A 17,899-nucleotide genomic window follows, 5' to 3' on the forward strand; every position below is an offset into this window, starting at 1 on the left:
ATGGCTACAGATTTTTTGTCCATTGAAATATATTTGCAGGACTGTAAGACTTTGCTGCCATATAACGGCCACGATTCCCCAAGCAGCAAAGAAATCATAGGTAAAAGTCCTTCGGCAACAACAATTTTGGAAGCATCAATCTGCTTACCATACGCCATATTGACATAAATCGCATCACATACTCGCATAAATTGACTATGATATTTAAAATTCATGCATACACTTTAGTTGTCCTTTACTTACGATTTTGGATGTAAATTTCTGCTGAGAAAACTCAAAACAATGTTGGCTTGCTTTTGAACATCAATGACTGAAATGTCGCTCGCGAGATCGTCTTTGCCAAGCATTTACAATTCATCCATAAATTTTTCACCCTCTTGCAAAAATCCACAGTTTGGACAGCAGCATTCATGTCAATAAATGAATTTGTAAATGATTTCCATAAATTCCATCTGATTGTAGTTTAGTTTCTATCATGCTTAAGCAAATTACTATGAAACGATCAAACATTCAATTCAGACAGTAAGCATGACTATGTTAGTTCAGTTGGCTATCAGTCGAAATCGGTCAAACCAATCACAGTAAGAGAAAAATTGAAACTAACCAATTACACGATAGCAATTGGACTCCCTTATAGGTCCGGCCACCCCGCTTATCGATCGACATTATTCCAGATCGTCCACTGATCTGGATGTTGACCAATGGAATGGCTTAAATAAGCATTCTTGAACTCCGTTTTCGGTCGAACCAGTCGAGCCATCCCGCTGATCAGTCAGCAAGTTAATATAATTCTAGATATGTTTTTATCTACTGATCTGTTTACTAAGGTGGTATTTGTATAAGTTTTCATACATAAAACAGAATTTTGACGATGAAATCCAAACGATTACAGAACGAAAATTTAATTATCAAAAAATTTGTAATCATTAAATTTGATAAATAATTTTTGAACTATAAACATATGTCGCGTGACTGATTTGACATACCCTAGATCCGTCCCTGTCGAAATAGACACATCGATGCATTGACAACCAAATGCCCACCATTTTAGGGTGCCACAAAAATGGCGGCCTGTGATTGGCTAAGCGCGCAAAGCATTACCGCAAGACTCATTCTTTAAACGTTTGACTTGAAATCATACGTACACAAAACTAAAATATACATCAATCAAAGTTGCATGCAAGACTAACAAATTATTCTTCATCACCTTCAAACTTCTCTCGCGAAGTTTACAGCTCCCCGGTGAACGTGGTATATGAAGAAAGACAACATCAACGAACTCCAGAAAAATTGAGCTATATAAGACAAAGAGTAAACAAGTTCAAAAAATAGGTACGCAATGCGTATACGTGGGTAGCCTATCGAGTAACTAAGTAATTGTTTAACCATTTCTGCATTTTTTGAACGCTTTAGCTTAGATTGCACGCCTCATAAATGCATAAATGCTCACAAGAATTACATCAAGGAAAGTAACGTCATTTAGATTTCTTGCGAATTTTAAAAGATTTTTTTCTACTTAAAACCATTTTTTGTACCGTTGTGTTTTAAAAACATTTTCTGACGTGTCTTAGATGTCGTTCAGAGGAACGTTGTTCCCCCTAACGATGAATACCATATTTGTTCGAAAAGTGCAGCGGTGCTAATTTAATTTTTCTCATCACGCTTGTTCGAGCAAATACGGTAACCACGACGTGCTTATGACATGTTATTCAACATGATTATATAGGGAATAAATTATTTTTTGAGCCAACGGGTCGTGTTTTTTGTTACTTTTTTCTAATCACGTTTTGAAAAGTCTATTTATTTCCAAAGATTTTGTGTTTATTGCAAGCAATATTTGATAGTAAACGTTTTGCTCAATGATTGCAAGTGATCGAAAGTATTTTCTACGTTTTGCATAATAACAGCGTATATTTTGCAATATTTTCTTCAAGTATCTCAAAGTTTAACATTTCTTAAAGATGCAGTCCACATTTTTTTAACGAATTCATATTACTTGACACTATTGTATAGTATAAACTTCGAAGACGGCTTTTCTTATTCCGGGTTTTAAAGATTCCGGCTTTTCTCATTCCGGATTTTACAGATTCTAGCTTTCCTCATTCCGGGTTTTACAGATTCCGGCTTTTCTCATTCCGGATTTTACAGATTCCGGCTTTTCTCATTCCGGATTTTACAGATTCCGGCTTTTCTCATTCCGGATTTTACAGATTCCGGCTTTTCCCATTCCTTCATTCCATTCCCCGATTCCACATTCCTTGTTTTACAGATAGTCCTTCTCAGATCACAAATATGTGCGCTTGTAATTCATTGTCATATTGACCTTACGCACAGTACAATTTCACGGTAAACTTTCGATCACAAAGCAAAGAAACTAGCAAGCTTAATAACTTAATGACGAATTCCCTTAAAAGAAATTTAAGACACAAAGTTTAGGTTTCCCTCACCCAAAATTCGCTCTGAGTCAATCGACAGAACGAAACGAAAAATTGTTAGGAAAACAACATTGCGATATTCCTGACAAAGTAACGAACACACTAAACGGCCCTCTTCGTCATAGCTCGTACGTCCGACTATCTCCGAGGATAACGACAGACAAACTGACAAACCGACCGACGGACACTTTTTCACTGTAGCATAGTGGATAGCCGCGCATGCGCAGCGGCTACCAAAAAACAAAAAAGCAACAATCGTATCAGTAATGATCATTGAGTTCTATAATAACTGGAGGGGAAACGTCAACAAAATTAGTATAAATTATTAGCGCGCGGCCGCGTGGTCAAAAACATGGCGGATTTTGGTGGTCAAAGTCAGCGGAGAGACGCGGGCTCATGAAATAAAATCTTTGTCGCCCACCCTGATTTGACCACAACAATTGCGAGTATAGAAAATATCAAAACTTTTTATTTTCCTAACATAAACACTTTTTTAAAATTTATTTATTAAATTGCCAACTTCTGTGGTTTGCGGACGCTGAAATAGCGACAGAAGAAAAGGAAACATTTCATGACTCCGGTAAGTAGCACAGTATTAGTTTTACTATTTTGTTTTTAACACGATACTTGAAGAGTGTTTCTACTACTAAGTTTTAATTTAAAGTTATTTTGGTCCAGTCTTGTTTGTTCTTCACTTAATCGCTCGCCAGATGTGTCGAAGCTGTCAATTTTTATCGAGTTTTGCATCCATCTTGTATCATGATCAAGGCATCAAGCTAAACTCTCCTGATTTGAATTGAGTTTACCTCCCAAAAATGGGGCATAATTTGTTCATGTTTTTTTTGAAAAGATGAAGGGAAAGTTTACAACAGAGTTGTGTTGAAATTGAATGAAGTGCCATGCAAAATTAATGAGATCTATGGTATATGTTGTATAATAAAAATAACTATTAAACTGTTTGCATGCTCAATTTGACTGACTGTATAGTGTAGACAATTATAATGGGATTGGAAAGTTGGATTTATGCAAACAATTTTAAAGTACTACTTAGCGTTTCTGTAAATGAAATATTTATTGTTATAGTAAACAGGTTACTACTTCAAAACCAAGATAAAAGTAGTGTGTTGAACAATGTGCTAAGATTTGTTTCTTCTTTGAAATTTTTGTTCAACAGTAGCTTATGATTATATCATGAATATGCATGAAAAATTAAACATATTATTGTCTCATCTCATCAAATCCATACTTGGTATGATTCCAGATGATCCACAAATTCACATCGGATGCATTGGTTACAATGAAGTTGAATGTAGAAGAAGCAAAAATAGATGGCAAAGAAATTCTGTGTCTTATGAAGAATTAGTAGAAATCAATAAAAAGAACTCTTTAAACAAATTGTAAACAAATTTAAATTTGCTCATGGTCAAGCAACCTAGTCAAAGAAGCAAAGTCTGTCTTCAACATGTGACCTTTCCAATTATTTAGTTTCTTTGTACAAAATACTATTTTCGAGAAACTTGATTTGTAAGTCTTTCATTAATATTTTTTTACCAAGAGATAAAAGGAACTAATTCGAAGGCTTGATGTAAAATACAAAGATTTAACAAGTTGTTTATCATTTAATTCCCAAATGTTAGTTTGTACATATAAATAATTAGTATTGGTAGCTGTAAGTTGTTTAAGCAAAACAGAAGAGTAGTACTGCTCGAATGGGTTAGCATTTTTGAAAAATTATATCTTGTTCATGACATATATTACACAATTCCAAAAAACTGTAAGTGATGCACAATAATATCTATAGAACTTGATAAATTTCTTCACCTACACTGTCAAATAACTATTTTGCCTTCATGCAGCAATAGACAGTGTTTTTGTCAGAGAAACCAATGCACTTTAGTTTCCAAGTTTGTAATTTCAATGGAAAATTAATGTAGTTCTGTTCAGTAATAGATCTAAGATTCTGCCAAGCTGTTTACAAAATACAAATTACCAAGCAACAGTGTCATGGTGTTTTGAATTTTTTTCTTTTTTGTAGCTCTTCTAGTTCAACATACTTTCTTTATGAGTTTTCAGTAGATTTATCAGGTAATGACAATACACTTATGATACTTATCCATGGTAAACTTTCAGTTGACTTATGTCGTAGGACTGAAGCAAACATTTTCTCGCTTCCTTAGGAGCATTTTTACACAGATTTATCCATTTGAAGCAAGAAAAATAGGTGCACCAAACTGTTTACAAACAGTCAAACACACAAAAGCATGAAATAATGTATAAGTTTGACGAGATTGACAGGTCTAGTAAAGAATGCCGTTTGATTTTCACTTTTAAAAGGCTAAAATGTCATAAAATAACTTAAATGTTACATCCAAAATATGCGTTTCTCTACCGTCGATCTTCTTTATTTTGATGTGTGTCTGTACTGTGTTTTTCACGCAATGCTGAAGCATTTTCACATGATATGCTGTCGGTATCGTAATTGGTTTTTTTCTCACTTGTTTACGTTCATACAAACAGTATTAGAAATCAGGAGGGAGTGAATATTGAAAAAAATGTTTAAAGTGGAAGTTTTGACCACCAAAATCCGCCATTACCGCCATGTTTTTGACCACGGGGTCCAGGCCCCTTTGCCCCTCCAGGTTTTATAGAGCTCAATGGTAATGATTGACGGTAAAATTATCCATGTGTTCAATGTGTTAAGCAAATTATTATATTTTAGTGCAAATAAATCAGGGACGTGCTGGCCAGGGATAAGACAACGAGAACCGTTGTAATAATGGGCCCTTTCATGGGCGTAGGATGATTGAAAATAGAGGGGGTCATATTCATATATATGAATGTTGTAGTTTGTTGAAAACAATGGATTTTTACGGAATTTAACACTGCATATCATTCATAAATAAATAACTGCTTAACTACTGTAAGTCCCCCCACCCCCTTAATTATGGATCTTCCTATACCGATGGTTCCTTACAAGATGAATAAAAATTTTAAAAACTAAAACATATTAAATACATATCATTTATTACGGCAATTCCTGTAGAGGAGTTGCACACTAAGTATGTCAAGTTTGTTTTTGTTTTAATCTTGCAATCGGGACCCTTAAATGATGTTTACTTGTTCTCATTTTTGAAGTTCCAGCACGCCTCTGCAATAAATTCATTGTGTCAAAACAGCTCAAATGTACACAGTCAGTGGCGTAGCAAGAAAAAAAAACTGGTCGTGTATAGCGAGAACAAACATGAAGTTCCAGTACAGTTGGTGGCAACATAAGTTGTCTGTGCCGCCAGTTATGTAAGCTTCAATGTGCGACTTTGATATTTCATGCTTTTGGCAATCGCCCAGTAACTTATGCATGTTAACATAATCAATTTGAGTCAATTTAGCGGACTTTGAACGAAACAGTAAAGGCAACAAAATAACAGCTGTTTCTCCACAATAGCGCACAACCAATCTTTCCTTTCGCACCAAGATTGTCGGAACCCTTTATCCCTCGTTTTCAGTGTGAGCGTAAGGGTTGCTCGTGGCATACAAAGAAAATATTTTTACCAAACTAAGATCCCCTCCACACTAATGCGTTTTCGTTTGAAAACGCATACTTTTTGATGCGTTTTGGCATTCCGTCCACACTGAAACGTTAAAAAACGGATACACTGCAAAATGAAAGCGTATCGATTCGAAAACGCTTTCCAAAGTGGAGCGATTTGAAAACGCATGCGTTTTGTTTTAATGTGGACGGTCAAAAACGGAGCCTTTTGGAAACGATGACGTAAACGACGTCCTGAAATGGCGGAAATGTCACTTGATGTCACAACAACCGTGGGCGTTTTATGTTTAAGCATGCGCAGTTAAAATATATCACACATTCATCGTTTTCAAGTGTTTTAGTGTGGACAGCCGAAAACACTCTGAAAACGCTGGTGTGGATGCAATGAAAACGATGCGTTTTACTTCGATGAAAACGGAGCGTTTCAAAAACGCATTAGTGTGGACAGGGTCTAAGGCTGACTATACCCATTTTAACAGGCCGTGAGGTTTTCTAGCCAATCAGCGTTAAGGAATATATAATTCGGTCGTGCCGGCCTGAGTAGAGCACGACCAAAAACGGGCGAACGCCGTTCCATTTGCTTTTAGGCAATGATTAGGGCAGATGTCGGGCAGAAACGTAATAGTTTAAGTAATATGAAGTACATATTTGAAAATGCTAATGAGCATCAGAAATAAATTTAGTTTCCGCTAATATCTGTTAACATCAAAAACAAGTATTGAAATTTTAGTTGGTTAAAAAAACCTCAGTTTGGAAAATGTTTTGTCGTGCTCAGCACGACCTCTAGCTACGCCACTGTACACAGTTATACATCTACTTGCATTTACAACTGACATTTGAGTAAGACAAAAGGTTAAAACAAGGGACCCTTAATTCATAGATTTGTCTAGGATTTTTTTGCTATTATAAAACCAAAAGAAAGCAAAATAGTGTATCTTTGTAGCTTATAATTAGTCCTACACACTATGTTCCGGGAGATTTATGCCAATTGAAACTTTATGCTAATTCAAGAATATACAGGTAAAATTTTCTTTAGGAAATCCTATAAACAGTAGCTAGGCCATACCTTTTTGACTTCGACATTTCTGTAACTAACTTAAATTCCTTACACACAGCATCTACAGCTTCGTTCACTTTCTCTTCGCTAAGAGATAAGAAAGCATAAAAATACGCTACAGTTCAAAACAAAATTTAAGTATTCCTAGGTGGGAAAAGTGAAACTTTCGACTGGCTATAAGGGGTTTGACGTCACATAAAAGTAATCTCTTATTTTTTAATATTCAATTTTACATAGCTACTAGCTAATATTACAACTTTGATTTTGTGAGCAAAGTGTATTTGATTGCATGAATTGCATTAAGAATTAAACAACCCTTTCTCTTTTAACGGTTACGTTGCCGTATGGGAACCGCAAGAAAACCATTAAAAGTCAAAAGACCAAAAATCTCATGGGAAATGAAGAGAAACCAACGTATTTGAGGGCTGCACGAAACTAATGAAATTAAAATTTAATCTGAGCTTCATCCCTTAGTGGGATAGAAAAGTCGAACGGTCGATTGACGTGCTAAAATCTATCTTGTTTAAGGTAAATGTTTATGTCAAAATTCAAGTTAATACAAGACGATGTATGTAGATTTACTAGTCTTAAACCGCAACAACTTTGCCGTAGAAGAGTACTTGTAATTAACATGCGAAGATAGTTGAAGAATTGATGATGACGATGATTTTGGAAAACGTGTCAAATACCTAGCAAACTGCAAAATGAATCACCGGAGACGCTGGAAGAGTGAATATTTATCGACATTACAAGGAAGACACAAAACGATGTACGAGAAAAGCAAGTTTAGTCCTGTTGTGTTGTATACTTTTTATCCAGAAAATTGATGACATTAGTGAGAGATGTTACGAGAAATAACGAAAGCAGTATTTTTAAATAGAGCATTTACATCAACCCCATTTAAATTGAAAGAATCAACGAAAGTAGATAAAATAAAAAGCTTAGGGGTAGGAGCAGCTAGTAAGCAAATTAAGAAATTGCAAGAGACAAAGCGGACTGAAAAGTACGTATAAAACTTGCGTTTTCTACGTACAACTCCTTTCAGGTTTTGAATTGTTAATTGGCGTAAGAAACGACCATCAGAAATAAAGAAGTTCCAAAAACGGTTGTCCCACAGCTTCGCTTCGATTTTATCTTGCAAATCATTTTAAATGAACGCGGTGGCATCAGAAATAACGTGCAGAAGTTCTTGCAAAGACTAAATTCATCGTACTTTGAGATTTTCAAACAAATTACAAGAGCACATTTCAATTCTACTACGTCATCAGTGATGTCATTACAGAGTCACATTAGAGTCACACACATGCATCAGTGATCAGTGCTAGCAAACTTGCTGATCAGGAAAGAATAAATAACGAGTTGGATTTATACCTACGTACATAGTAAACAGCTGCAGGGCTTTGAAATTTCACGTGACTCCGTAGTGACGTCGCTGGTGACGTAGTAGGATTCTAGAATCAAACGAGACTTATCTGGGAATTAAAATTTGATTGGGATTCCACTAGTCATCAGTCGAAAACGAAGGAGTAACATGCCCACACATATTTTTGAACCATACTCCGCCTGTGACTCCGCGTTCTTCTGTTTATGCAATTGTTCACGTGAAAAATTGATCTAAGAAGCACGTGTACGCTTCTCATGTAACTCCTCGTTTTTTAATGCTGAGTACGTAGTAGAATCCCGATCAAACATCAACTTAATTGTAAGTCCCGTGAATTATCACAATAAAACTATCAACGAAAGGAAAAAACAAACCTATCAAACGAAGTCAGACATATAATTCTTCCTTTTCCATTGAAGTCATTTACGATTCGTTTTTTCTGTCCAGGACAAACAAAGAATGTTTGGACAGCATCTATCAAACCGTGTGTGATTGAAGCGTCATTCTCAGATTCTGTCTTGTTCTTGAGATTCAAAGCAGCAAGAGGCTTGAGAAGCTATTCAAAGCAATTCAATACAAGTTTTAGTTTTCTACTTGTGGTCAATGGATATTCGCTTGATTGCACCAAATGCTAAAGTCTTCAACTTACAATGTAGGCAATGGATATAACAATTAAGAAATGAATGTAATGAATATAATAAGACTGTCTCAAGTTTCAACTTAATTTAACGTAATCGGGAAGTATCTTTTAAGCTTTCACCTTTTCGAAACACCATAGCAAGATATAGACTTTAATATTATAGCCAATGCTAGCATGATTACTTTCAACTGCTAACAATACCACGCACTTGGACAACGAATATGTAGAGAATGAAATACAACGAACTTCTTCCAATAAGCACCGAATCACAATCCAAAAACGATTTTTTTTTCTTTTTCATAACTTTGATTGTATGATTAGATTATATACCGAAGATACATCAACTGAACTTAGCTTTAGTGATTATGCAAAGGAATTAACATCAGCTAGCAACGTAGATATACATGCACATGCACTTTCTATTAGAATTTGTTTTTGCTTTCGTTGTGATCCTCTCAGAAGAAAAATACAAAGAGTCGTTTAATACAAAAAGGAGTAGTTGTTTCAGATTCAATCAAACTACTTGAGTTCTTACTGTAAGACATGGTGTGTACGAACTTTCATATTGTAAAATTGGTCGCTTAACCGAGTGGGTCGTCAATTAGCTACAACTTCGCTCTAACAAATATCTCGAATCAACGGTTGATTCCTTCGTATCGACCAAGGAGATGACAAGAAAGATAAAAATGGCGAAATTTCGTCGAAGGATCGGCATATTCAAATAAGGTTCAATGTTACAACAATTTCGGCATAAAAACTTTGGAATTCAGCCACAATATAACAAGTATAGAAAGGAGAAGATATAGCACCTGAGAAATACACTGTTCCTTTTCACCCCATGAATTTATTGAATAAGCCTTTGTATCTGATACAATTAGCTTAACCTAAAAAAACAAGCAAAGATAAGTTGGTTCGTTGGTTAGCTAAATGGTAAAAAATTCATGATTAAAGAACTGTAAAAATGTGCTTCAAAACTTACAGGTGAAAATAAAAAGTCAGAAGAAGTGACAAATAACGATAATACAACATGTTAGCTGCAAAACAATGAAAATTGCAAAACTAATGGAGGCAGAATTAAAGTTTTTCTCAACAATCTAAATTTCTGTTTTTCTTATGAGCCTGCACCATTGTTCGATCTTTACAAATACGATTTTTCGAAAGGCTTTTGTTTTCATTTTGAACAATCTTTGATTTTTGAAATCTAAAAACGGACCGTCAAAAGCTCTTCGCCACGCGTATGTCATGAAAGATGCAAACGAGAAACTTTACAACAATCGTTTAAAAAATTTTAATTTACGAAATAGTGGGCATGATTAATTTAATTATAGACGCAGATCTTCTGAAAGTAAACATTAAATACTTTTATTTAAATATGCAGTAAAAAATACCCATATAAACGTATTTTTATACAACTTATGGCCATTCATAAAAGCGTTCAAAAAGTGTTCACGCATGTACTAGCTGATATAAATACTAAAAACAGCATGCGTATAAAAAAAGTAAATTCATTTTTTACGTGCGGTCACTTGAACAATATTTCATGACTTTGAGAAATTCTTGCACTTTTGTACACATTGGCATAAGCGTTTGTCATTTGTTATGTTTGGTTCTGATAAAAACGGTCAGTGAAAATTTAAAATTCCCCCATATATTCAAATTCTGTACAAATTAGAAAAGGAGATCTTAATTTGTATGCCTCAACCAAATCACTAAATACTATGCTGATTAGCGTTAAAAAAACATATGTTACATACAAATTAAGACCTCACTTCAAATATAAGCACACGTAACTTCACTTTTTCTTGCTATATACAATAATGCGTGCATCTTAGTGCCAACAATTTTTGGAAGAAATCGGAAAACAGAATTTAAATCAACATGTTTCAAATTATGTTGTTTTTAAATCGGATAACGAAATTCGAAGTTTGTTTTCCATTTATTTTTCAACCCTCCCACGGTTTTTCAAAGTCAATTTTTGTTTTTGAAGGTGTAATCTCAAGAACAGAATTTTGTTTTTGAAGGTGTAATCTCAAGAACAGAATTTGATGCTCTATTTTCGTTTTCTGTTTTCCAGTTTCATAGGATAATTGAAATCGAAAGTCAAAAGCTGATTTTTGTTTTCATAGCAAAAACTTCCACTTTTAAATTTCCTGCACTGAAATCCATGATTAATAAATAAAATGACGTTAAGGTAAGGTATGGACAATTTCTCGAAAGTTAATTTCTTTTTAGTCTATGAAGAAGTGAGTAATCGACTAGAAAGAAAAATAAAGTGATCTCAGATACCTCAGAAAGATTATGCACGATATTTCATTGTTTATAAAACCAATAATCACAAGGGGGCGTGTCAGTCCGTATGAGGCCTGTTTCAAACGTCAAATCTTGCATGTGTCGAATACAATTAGCAATTTAATTCGACCGAAATGCAAAATTTGACTGTGCATTTCAAACGTCGAATTTTGCATGCGTCGAATGCAATTATTACACGACGTCTTCCCTTAATATCGTTCCAGACTTTGTTGTGAGTAAAACGCATTGATATGTATATTACATGGATCGTGCATAATCTATATTAAAGAACCACGATAGCAATTAATTTTGGAGCGCATTGCAATTATACACGCTAAAAAATCTTTTAACATGAAACTAGAAGCATTCTCTTGGATAATATCTCTCAAATAGTGTCAGGAAAATTTTGGAAAAAAATCCTTTCTCAATAGTACAATTGCTTCCTGCACTTAATCTTGTTAAAGCTAATACGACGAGTTTTTTTAAAATAGGCATGTTTCGACATCTCATGATGCCATCTTCAGTATAAGTGAAATAATAAATAATACAAGGTTTATATTAAAGTAATATGATACATAAATTAGAACAATAATAAGAAAATAAGATAAATTAATGGGGAGATTCCGAGCGTATTATAAACTAAATATTGTATTGACTTTAAAACTTGAGCATTGAGGTCAGGGTTAGTTTTCTTAATGTGGAGTGCTTCTTTGATTTTAAGGGAGAATGAGGTTTCGGCAGTGTCGATGATTTTGAAGCAAGAGGGTGAATAGTTGGTTTCACATGAGTGAGATTTAAGAAGGTGTCGGTAGATATGAGAGTCTTTGTCTGTTGTGGTATGTTCCCTGATTCTGGTGGATAAATGGCGCAAAGTTTCGCCAATGTATCGGGAATTACATCCCGCGCAATTGAATTCATATACAACCGTTGATTTAATTGAATCAAGGATTGGGTCTTTGAATGAGAAAAGGTTTTTGATTTTGAATGATGTGAAAACTAGCCGAATGTCAATATCTGTACAGAAGCGTTTCATAATGTTTTTAAGTTTGTACTGTGTGTGTCGTAATGTCTGATGTATGGTAGTTTGAAGTAAAGAGTTGTTATTTTGGAATTTTCATTTGCGTTGGTCGTGATCGTCGTGTCAGGAGTTTCAGTGTCTAGTTTGAGGTTGTTGCTTTGTTTGTTGTCGAGATATCGTTTTACTGTTCTGTCAATAAAGTGTAGTGGGAATTTTTTCCGATGTGTGGTAATTGTCTTTTGTAGGTATTTGGTTATGTTTTCTTCCAGAGCTTTGTTTAAAAAAGAAAAAACTAAGTAATCTCACGAGGAACAGAACTCTACCATTCACACACAACGAGACGATAACCAATCTATCATCACACCAATTAAAAGACGAAGAACTAGAACTCCTGAAAAACGGCCTTGGGTTCAGCATTAAACCACTACGACTCAACCCAACATTCTGGCAACATTCGAAAAAATTCATCAAACTATAAAATACAACATTCGCAATCAAGAAGACTACACGCACCTCAAAACAGAAATGGCACACATCGCTCACTCGTACATCTCATCTATCACCCGACACCAGCTGACTTCAAAAAACATCACATCCTTAAAAACATTCGCAACAATCCAAACATTATCATTCTCAAACCGGACAAAGGCAACGGCGTTGTAATCATGGATCGTCAAATGTATCGTAACTTCTGCCTTAAAATCATTAACAATACAGCAAAGTTTACCCCACTCAAAGAAGACGTCACACTATCACGTGAAGCCAAACTGCAACGACTGTTAAGGAAGCTTCTAAAGACGCGATTAACAACAAAGTTTACAATGAAACCTCTGGGGAAACCCAGAGGCTCTCAACCCTCACATTTCTATGGCTTACCGCAACTCCACAAGAAACGAGCACCAGAACAATCGCCTCCACTATGACCGATAGTTTCATCAATTAACGCATACAAATATAATTTAGCTAAGTATCTTAGCTCTCTACTAACACCACTCATACCAGATGACCACTCCACTAAAGATTCTTTCACTTTCCTCGACGACTTCTCATCTTTCAGCTCATCAACTTCTTGTCACAAATTCTTCATCTCCTACGACGTTGAAAGCCTATTTACTAACATACCGCTTACTGAAACCATCAACCTAGCAATTGACGTAATATTCACTCACAAACCTAGGTTCAGCATAAACAGGACAGACCTCACACAACTGTTTTACTGTTTTTAATAGCAACAGCACAGACGCATTTTTTATTTAAAGGAAAATTTTATGACCAGACGAACGGTGTTACGATGGGCTCTCCCTTAGCACCCATACTTGCTAACATTTTCATGGGCTCACATGAACGAAACTGGCTAAACAATTACAACGACACTAAACCACAATTTTAGCGCTGATACGTTGACGACATTTTTTGTGTTTTTACTAACGAAACTGAGGCCATGAAGTTTTATAATTACATTAACACACAGCACGCAAACATTAGATTTTCATTTGAAACTGAACAACAAGATCAACTGCCATTTCTTGACATTTTACTAACAAAATCCCATGACAGCTGTACAACATCTACATATCACAAACCAACATACACAGGACTTCTGATGAACTATTTTAGTTTCACACCACTTTCATACAAAACCGGACTTATACGCACTCTAATCGACAGAGCATACAAACTTAACAATACGAACAATGGCTTTCAACGAGACATAAAAAAGAACACATCCACTCTTTTACGAAACTCTTTCCCACTACACTTTATTAAGAGAACCGTAAAACGATATCTCGACAAAAAACAAAGCAACAACCTCAAACTAGACATCGAAACTCCTGACACGACGATCACGACCAACACAAATAAAAATTCCAAAATAACAACTCTATACTTCAAACTAACATACATCGGACATTACTCACGACACACACAACGCAGACTTAAAAACATTATGAAACGCTTCTGTACAGATATTGACATTCCACTAACTTTCACATCATTCAAAATCAAAAACCTTTTCTCATTCAAAGACCCAATCCCTGATTCAATTAAATCTATGGTGGTATATGAATTCAATTGCGCGGGATGTAATTCCCGATACATTGGCAAAGCTTCGCGCCATTTATCCACAAGAATCAGGGAACATACCACAACAGACAAAAACTCTCATATCTACCGACACCTTCTTAAATCTCACTCATGTAAAACCAACTATTCAACCTCTTGCTTCAAAATCATCAACACTGCCGACACCTCATTCTCCCTTAAAATCAAAGAAGCACTCCACATTAAGAAAACTAACCCTGACCTCAATGTTCAAGTTTTTAAATCATTACAATATTTAGTTCATAATACGCTCGGACGCTCCCCATTAATGTATCTTATTTTCTTATTATTGTTGTAATTTATGTTTCATATTACTTTTATATAAACCTTGTATTAATTATTAATTCACTTATACTGAAGATGGCATCATGAGATGTCGAAACATCTCTATTATAAAAAACTTGTCGTATATATTAAATGCGCGTTGTGAAAAGTAATATCCGACGGAATTGAAAAATACGAGCCGGTCGATCGATGATTAAATTCGCCGGCTGAAATGAACGCACGCTGAAGTTAAAAGTCAACAGAATTTAGACATTTTTTCATGTATATTATTAATAAGTAATAGCATGGTTTGTAGTGCAACTTGGAAAACAAGCACTCGTGAGCTTTTCAAAAAGTTCAAATACTCGTCCTTCGGACTCGTGCAATTTTGATAGTCTTTGAAAAACTCACTCGTGCATGTTTTTCCCAAATTGCACTCGAAACCATGCTATTACCTATACAAACATTAATGGTAAAACGCGAGAGCTAAATTGTATTCGACACATGCAAAATTCAGCGTTTGAAACGACGTCGAACTTTCATCGTATAATGCGACCAAACCAGTCGAATTTAAGGATAAGGTCGACCTCAATAAAGCAGTCGAATTTAATTGTGGCTAAAGATTTTCCACGCGGAAAGCGAATTTTCAACATGAACATAATTGCCCAGGATAAGACTTTTAAAAAAGCCATCACAACAATAAAATAAGAGAAGGCTTTTTTAATAAATACGTTTCGTCTTTAACTTAAGACATCTTCAGATTAATTAAGTTGAATTTTATACATTAGTTTCTTTTGCTTGTACTTATGATCCATTGTTTAAGAAATAAAAGATGTTAACTGTGTTTGCACGAGCTTATGCAAACCAAGGAGACCTTTGGGAGAACTCGAGAGCAGATCAGTGCAAGCCCGAGACCGAAGGTCGAGGGTTGCACCGGCTCGAGAGTTCTCACAAACGTCTCCGAGGTTTGCATAAGCCAGTGCAACTATGAAAATCATCTTTTATTTCCTTTATAAAATAAAATAATGCGAAAAAGACAAATATTTTAATTTTTCCTCGAAAATGTATTGATGATCGATTTGCAAATTCTCTTTGACTGATTGATTGTTTTGATTGATTTGATTAGTTGAGCTCAGATGTGCTTAGCACAGGCTCTGTAATGCAAACACAGCTCTAGACCAATTAGCGCACGCGTTTCATTGTGTTTATTTTATAAATTATAATGGTGAGAAAGATGAAGTGGAAAAAATCAGTACAGACTGTATACCAATGAAAACTGAAAAAGTAAAAATTTTGCCAAACTTTTCAGGAAGAGATAATGCAGGCTTCATTTAGCCAAGATGCAGAGAATGAGATCATGGAGACAAATAGAAAAGTAATTGGTGTGTCGTTTGGAAGGAAAGAATAAGGACATTTTGTGGTCTAGTAAAAAAAATGAAGGAGAGTATAGACATAAAGAAATTAACAAAGAAGGCGAAAGCAAGAGGACTGAGGGGGATAAACATTAACTGGAGTAGAGGAAGATATACCATAAGAGGAGGATGTGATGGAAAGGATGCCAAGCAGATTAGAGGCCAACATCTGACGTTTCTGTAGAAATAGCTTATGAGTATCAGAAATTAGGATACTAAGTAAACCACAAAAATTTCACCAATAACAATTTCCATTATTTAATGACCAGATTTTCTAAATAATGGAATTTGTATTGAATAAAATGAAGAATTAATGCAGCAAGTTTTTTCGCTACAAATTTTAATTAGGTGAGACTAACTGCATTTTTCTGGCAGCATGCAAAAAAAAAAAACAACAAATTATAACAATGTTCAGGCATAATGTACATTTGGACATGCGAAAAGGTTAAAATAAAAATCTGTTGAGTTTTTTACTAACTTGTTTATTACATCCTAGAGATTTTAGAAGATGCCCAGGGAAAGAATAAGATGAGTTTTAGTCCGTAATAGTCTCTAGTTGTGCCTAGTTGTAGTAATTACAGAGGAATGAAGTTAACAAGTCACACAAGGAAGTTATGGGAAAGAGTAATGGAAACTAGAATATGGGCAAAAATGGGCATATGTGACTCATATGAGTAGCAACATGGCTTCCCACAAATTAGTTTCATACAGTAAATGGTTTGAACCCGGGAGTATCGTTACATGTTTGTAAATGTAGATCGTCCAGGTTGGTATAGTCCTGAGAAGGACTGCTTTTGTTGTTGTTCACTGACATTTCGACGGTTCTCAGTCCTTCTGTTGTTGACTGACGGTTGTCAAAACATCAGTCAAAAACAACAAAAAATGTGAGAAGGGGGTGTATGATGTCCTTGCTGATTGGAGAGGTGTCTCCTGACACAAGGTGTCAAAAGTCTAGAACAACAGAAATATGTTTTAGTAGTACAGTAGTAGTAGGCATAAAAGAGGAGTTTAAGGTTGACGTGGCATTGCATTAAGAATCACCTCTGCAATAATAGTGTTATGTAAAAACAATGGGGAGCAGGTAAAGGTTTACTCTAGAGAGATGGAAGTGTGCTTTATGGCTATCTATTCTATTTGCATCAGAGAACCGCATATTTTCTAGTCAATCTGAAAGTAAAGAGCATTCTGAAAAGTGTGGCTTCCTTAAGTGTGCTCTGAAGTTCTTTTGTAGACACACGCATTCAGCAGTATAGTACATAAAATGAAAATAACAATGTTTTATTAAATTGGTTATTGGTTGTATATTGTCTATTCTGAGTAATTACTTACCAAATACTGAGACGGAAATAAGTCAAATATAACTCTGCTATACTCTACTGATGCTTCCACCATACACGTCCATACTGATTTGAAAATTGTTAAACCATGAGACTTTGATCCTCCTTTAGTCTTTGCACCGACACTGTCTATATCTACCAACACTCTGGAAGGACCCAATAACTTAGGGCGATGATCGAGAATAATGCTAGTTTTCTTGTAGAAAGTCATAATTACAAATTGTTGTAATTTCGTTCAAATCACTCAGTAAATCCCATTGAGAACGCGAAAACGAAGACTACAGAATTAAAAATTAATCAGAGACCTTCCACAATCCAAAGAATTATAACTAATTTTAGACGTTGTATACTTCATGTAGGACTGAGAATAGTACACGCACGATGGAAGTGATATTTTGTACCATATAAGTATAAAT

General features: G+C 35.1%; 1 protein-coding gene across 2 annotated transcripts in view; it reads right to left on the reverse strand.

Moving 5' to 3' along the window:
- The window catches only part of LOC124446334 (integrator complex subunit 13-like), a 64,149-nt gene extending 46,338 nt beyond the window's left edge, over positions 1-17,811 (reverse strand). For both annotated transcript variants that reach the window (XM_046997183.1, XM_046997184.1), the window contains exons 1-5: positions 17,476-17,811; positions 9,870-9,944; positions 8,795-8,976; positions 7,049-7,126; positions 1,208-1,295 (exon numbers count right to left, since the gene is read on the reverse strand). In XM_046997183.1, the coding sequence (XP_046853139.1) occupies positions 1,208-1,295; positions 7,049-7,126; positions 8,795-8,976; positions 9,870-9,944; positions 17,476-17,694 (642 nt within the window). In that variant the 5' untranslated portion in view covers positions 17,695-17,811. The remainder of the gene's footprint in view (positions 1-1,207; positions 1,296-7,048; positions 7,127-8,794; positions 8,977-9,869; positions 9,945-17,475) is intronic.
- Positions 17,812-17,899: the final 88 nt, after the last annotated feature.

Source organism: Xenia sp. Carnegie-2017, unplaced genomic scaffold, assembly GCF_021976095.1.
Source record: "Xenia sp. Carnegie-2017 unplaced genomic scaffold, XeniaSp_v1 HiC_scaffold_22, whole genome shotgun sequence".
Taxonomy (NCBI): Eukaryota; Metazoa; Cnidaria; class Anthozoa; order Malacalcyonacea; family Xeniidae; genus Xenia; species Xenia sp. Carnegie-2017.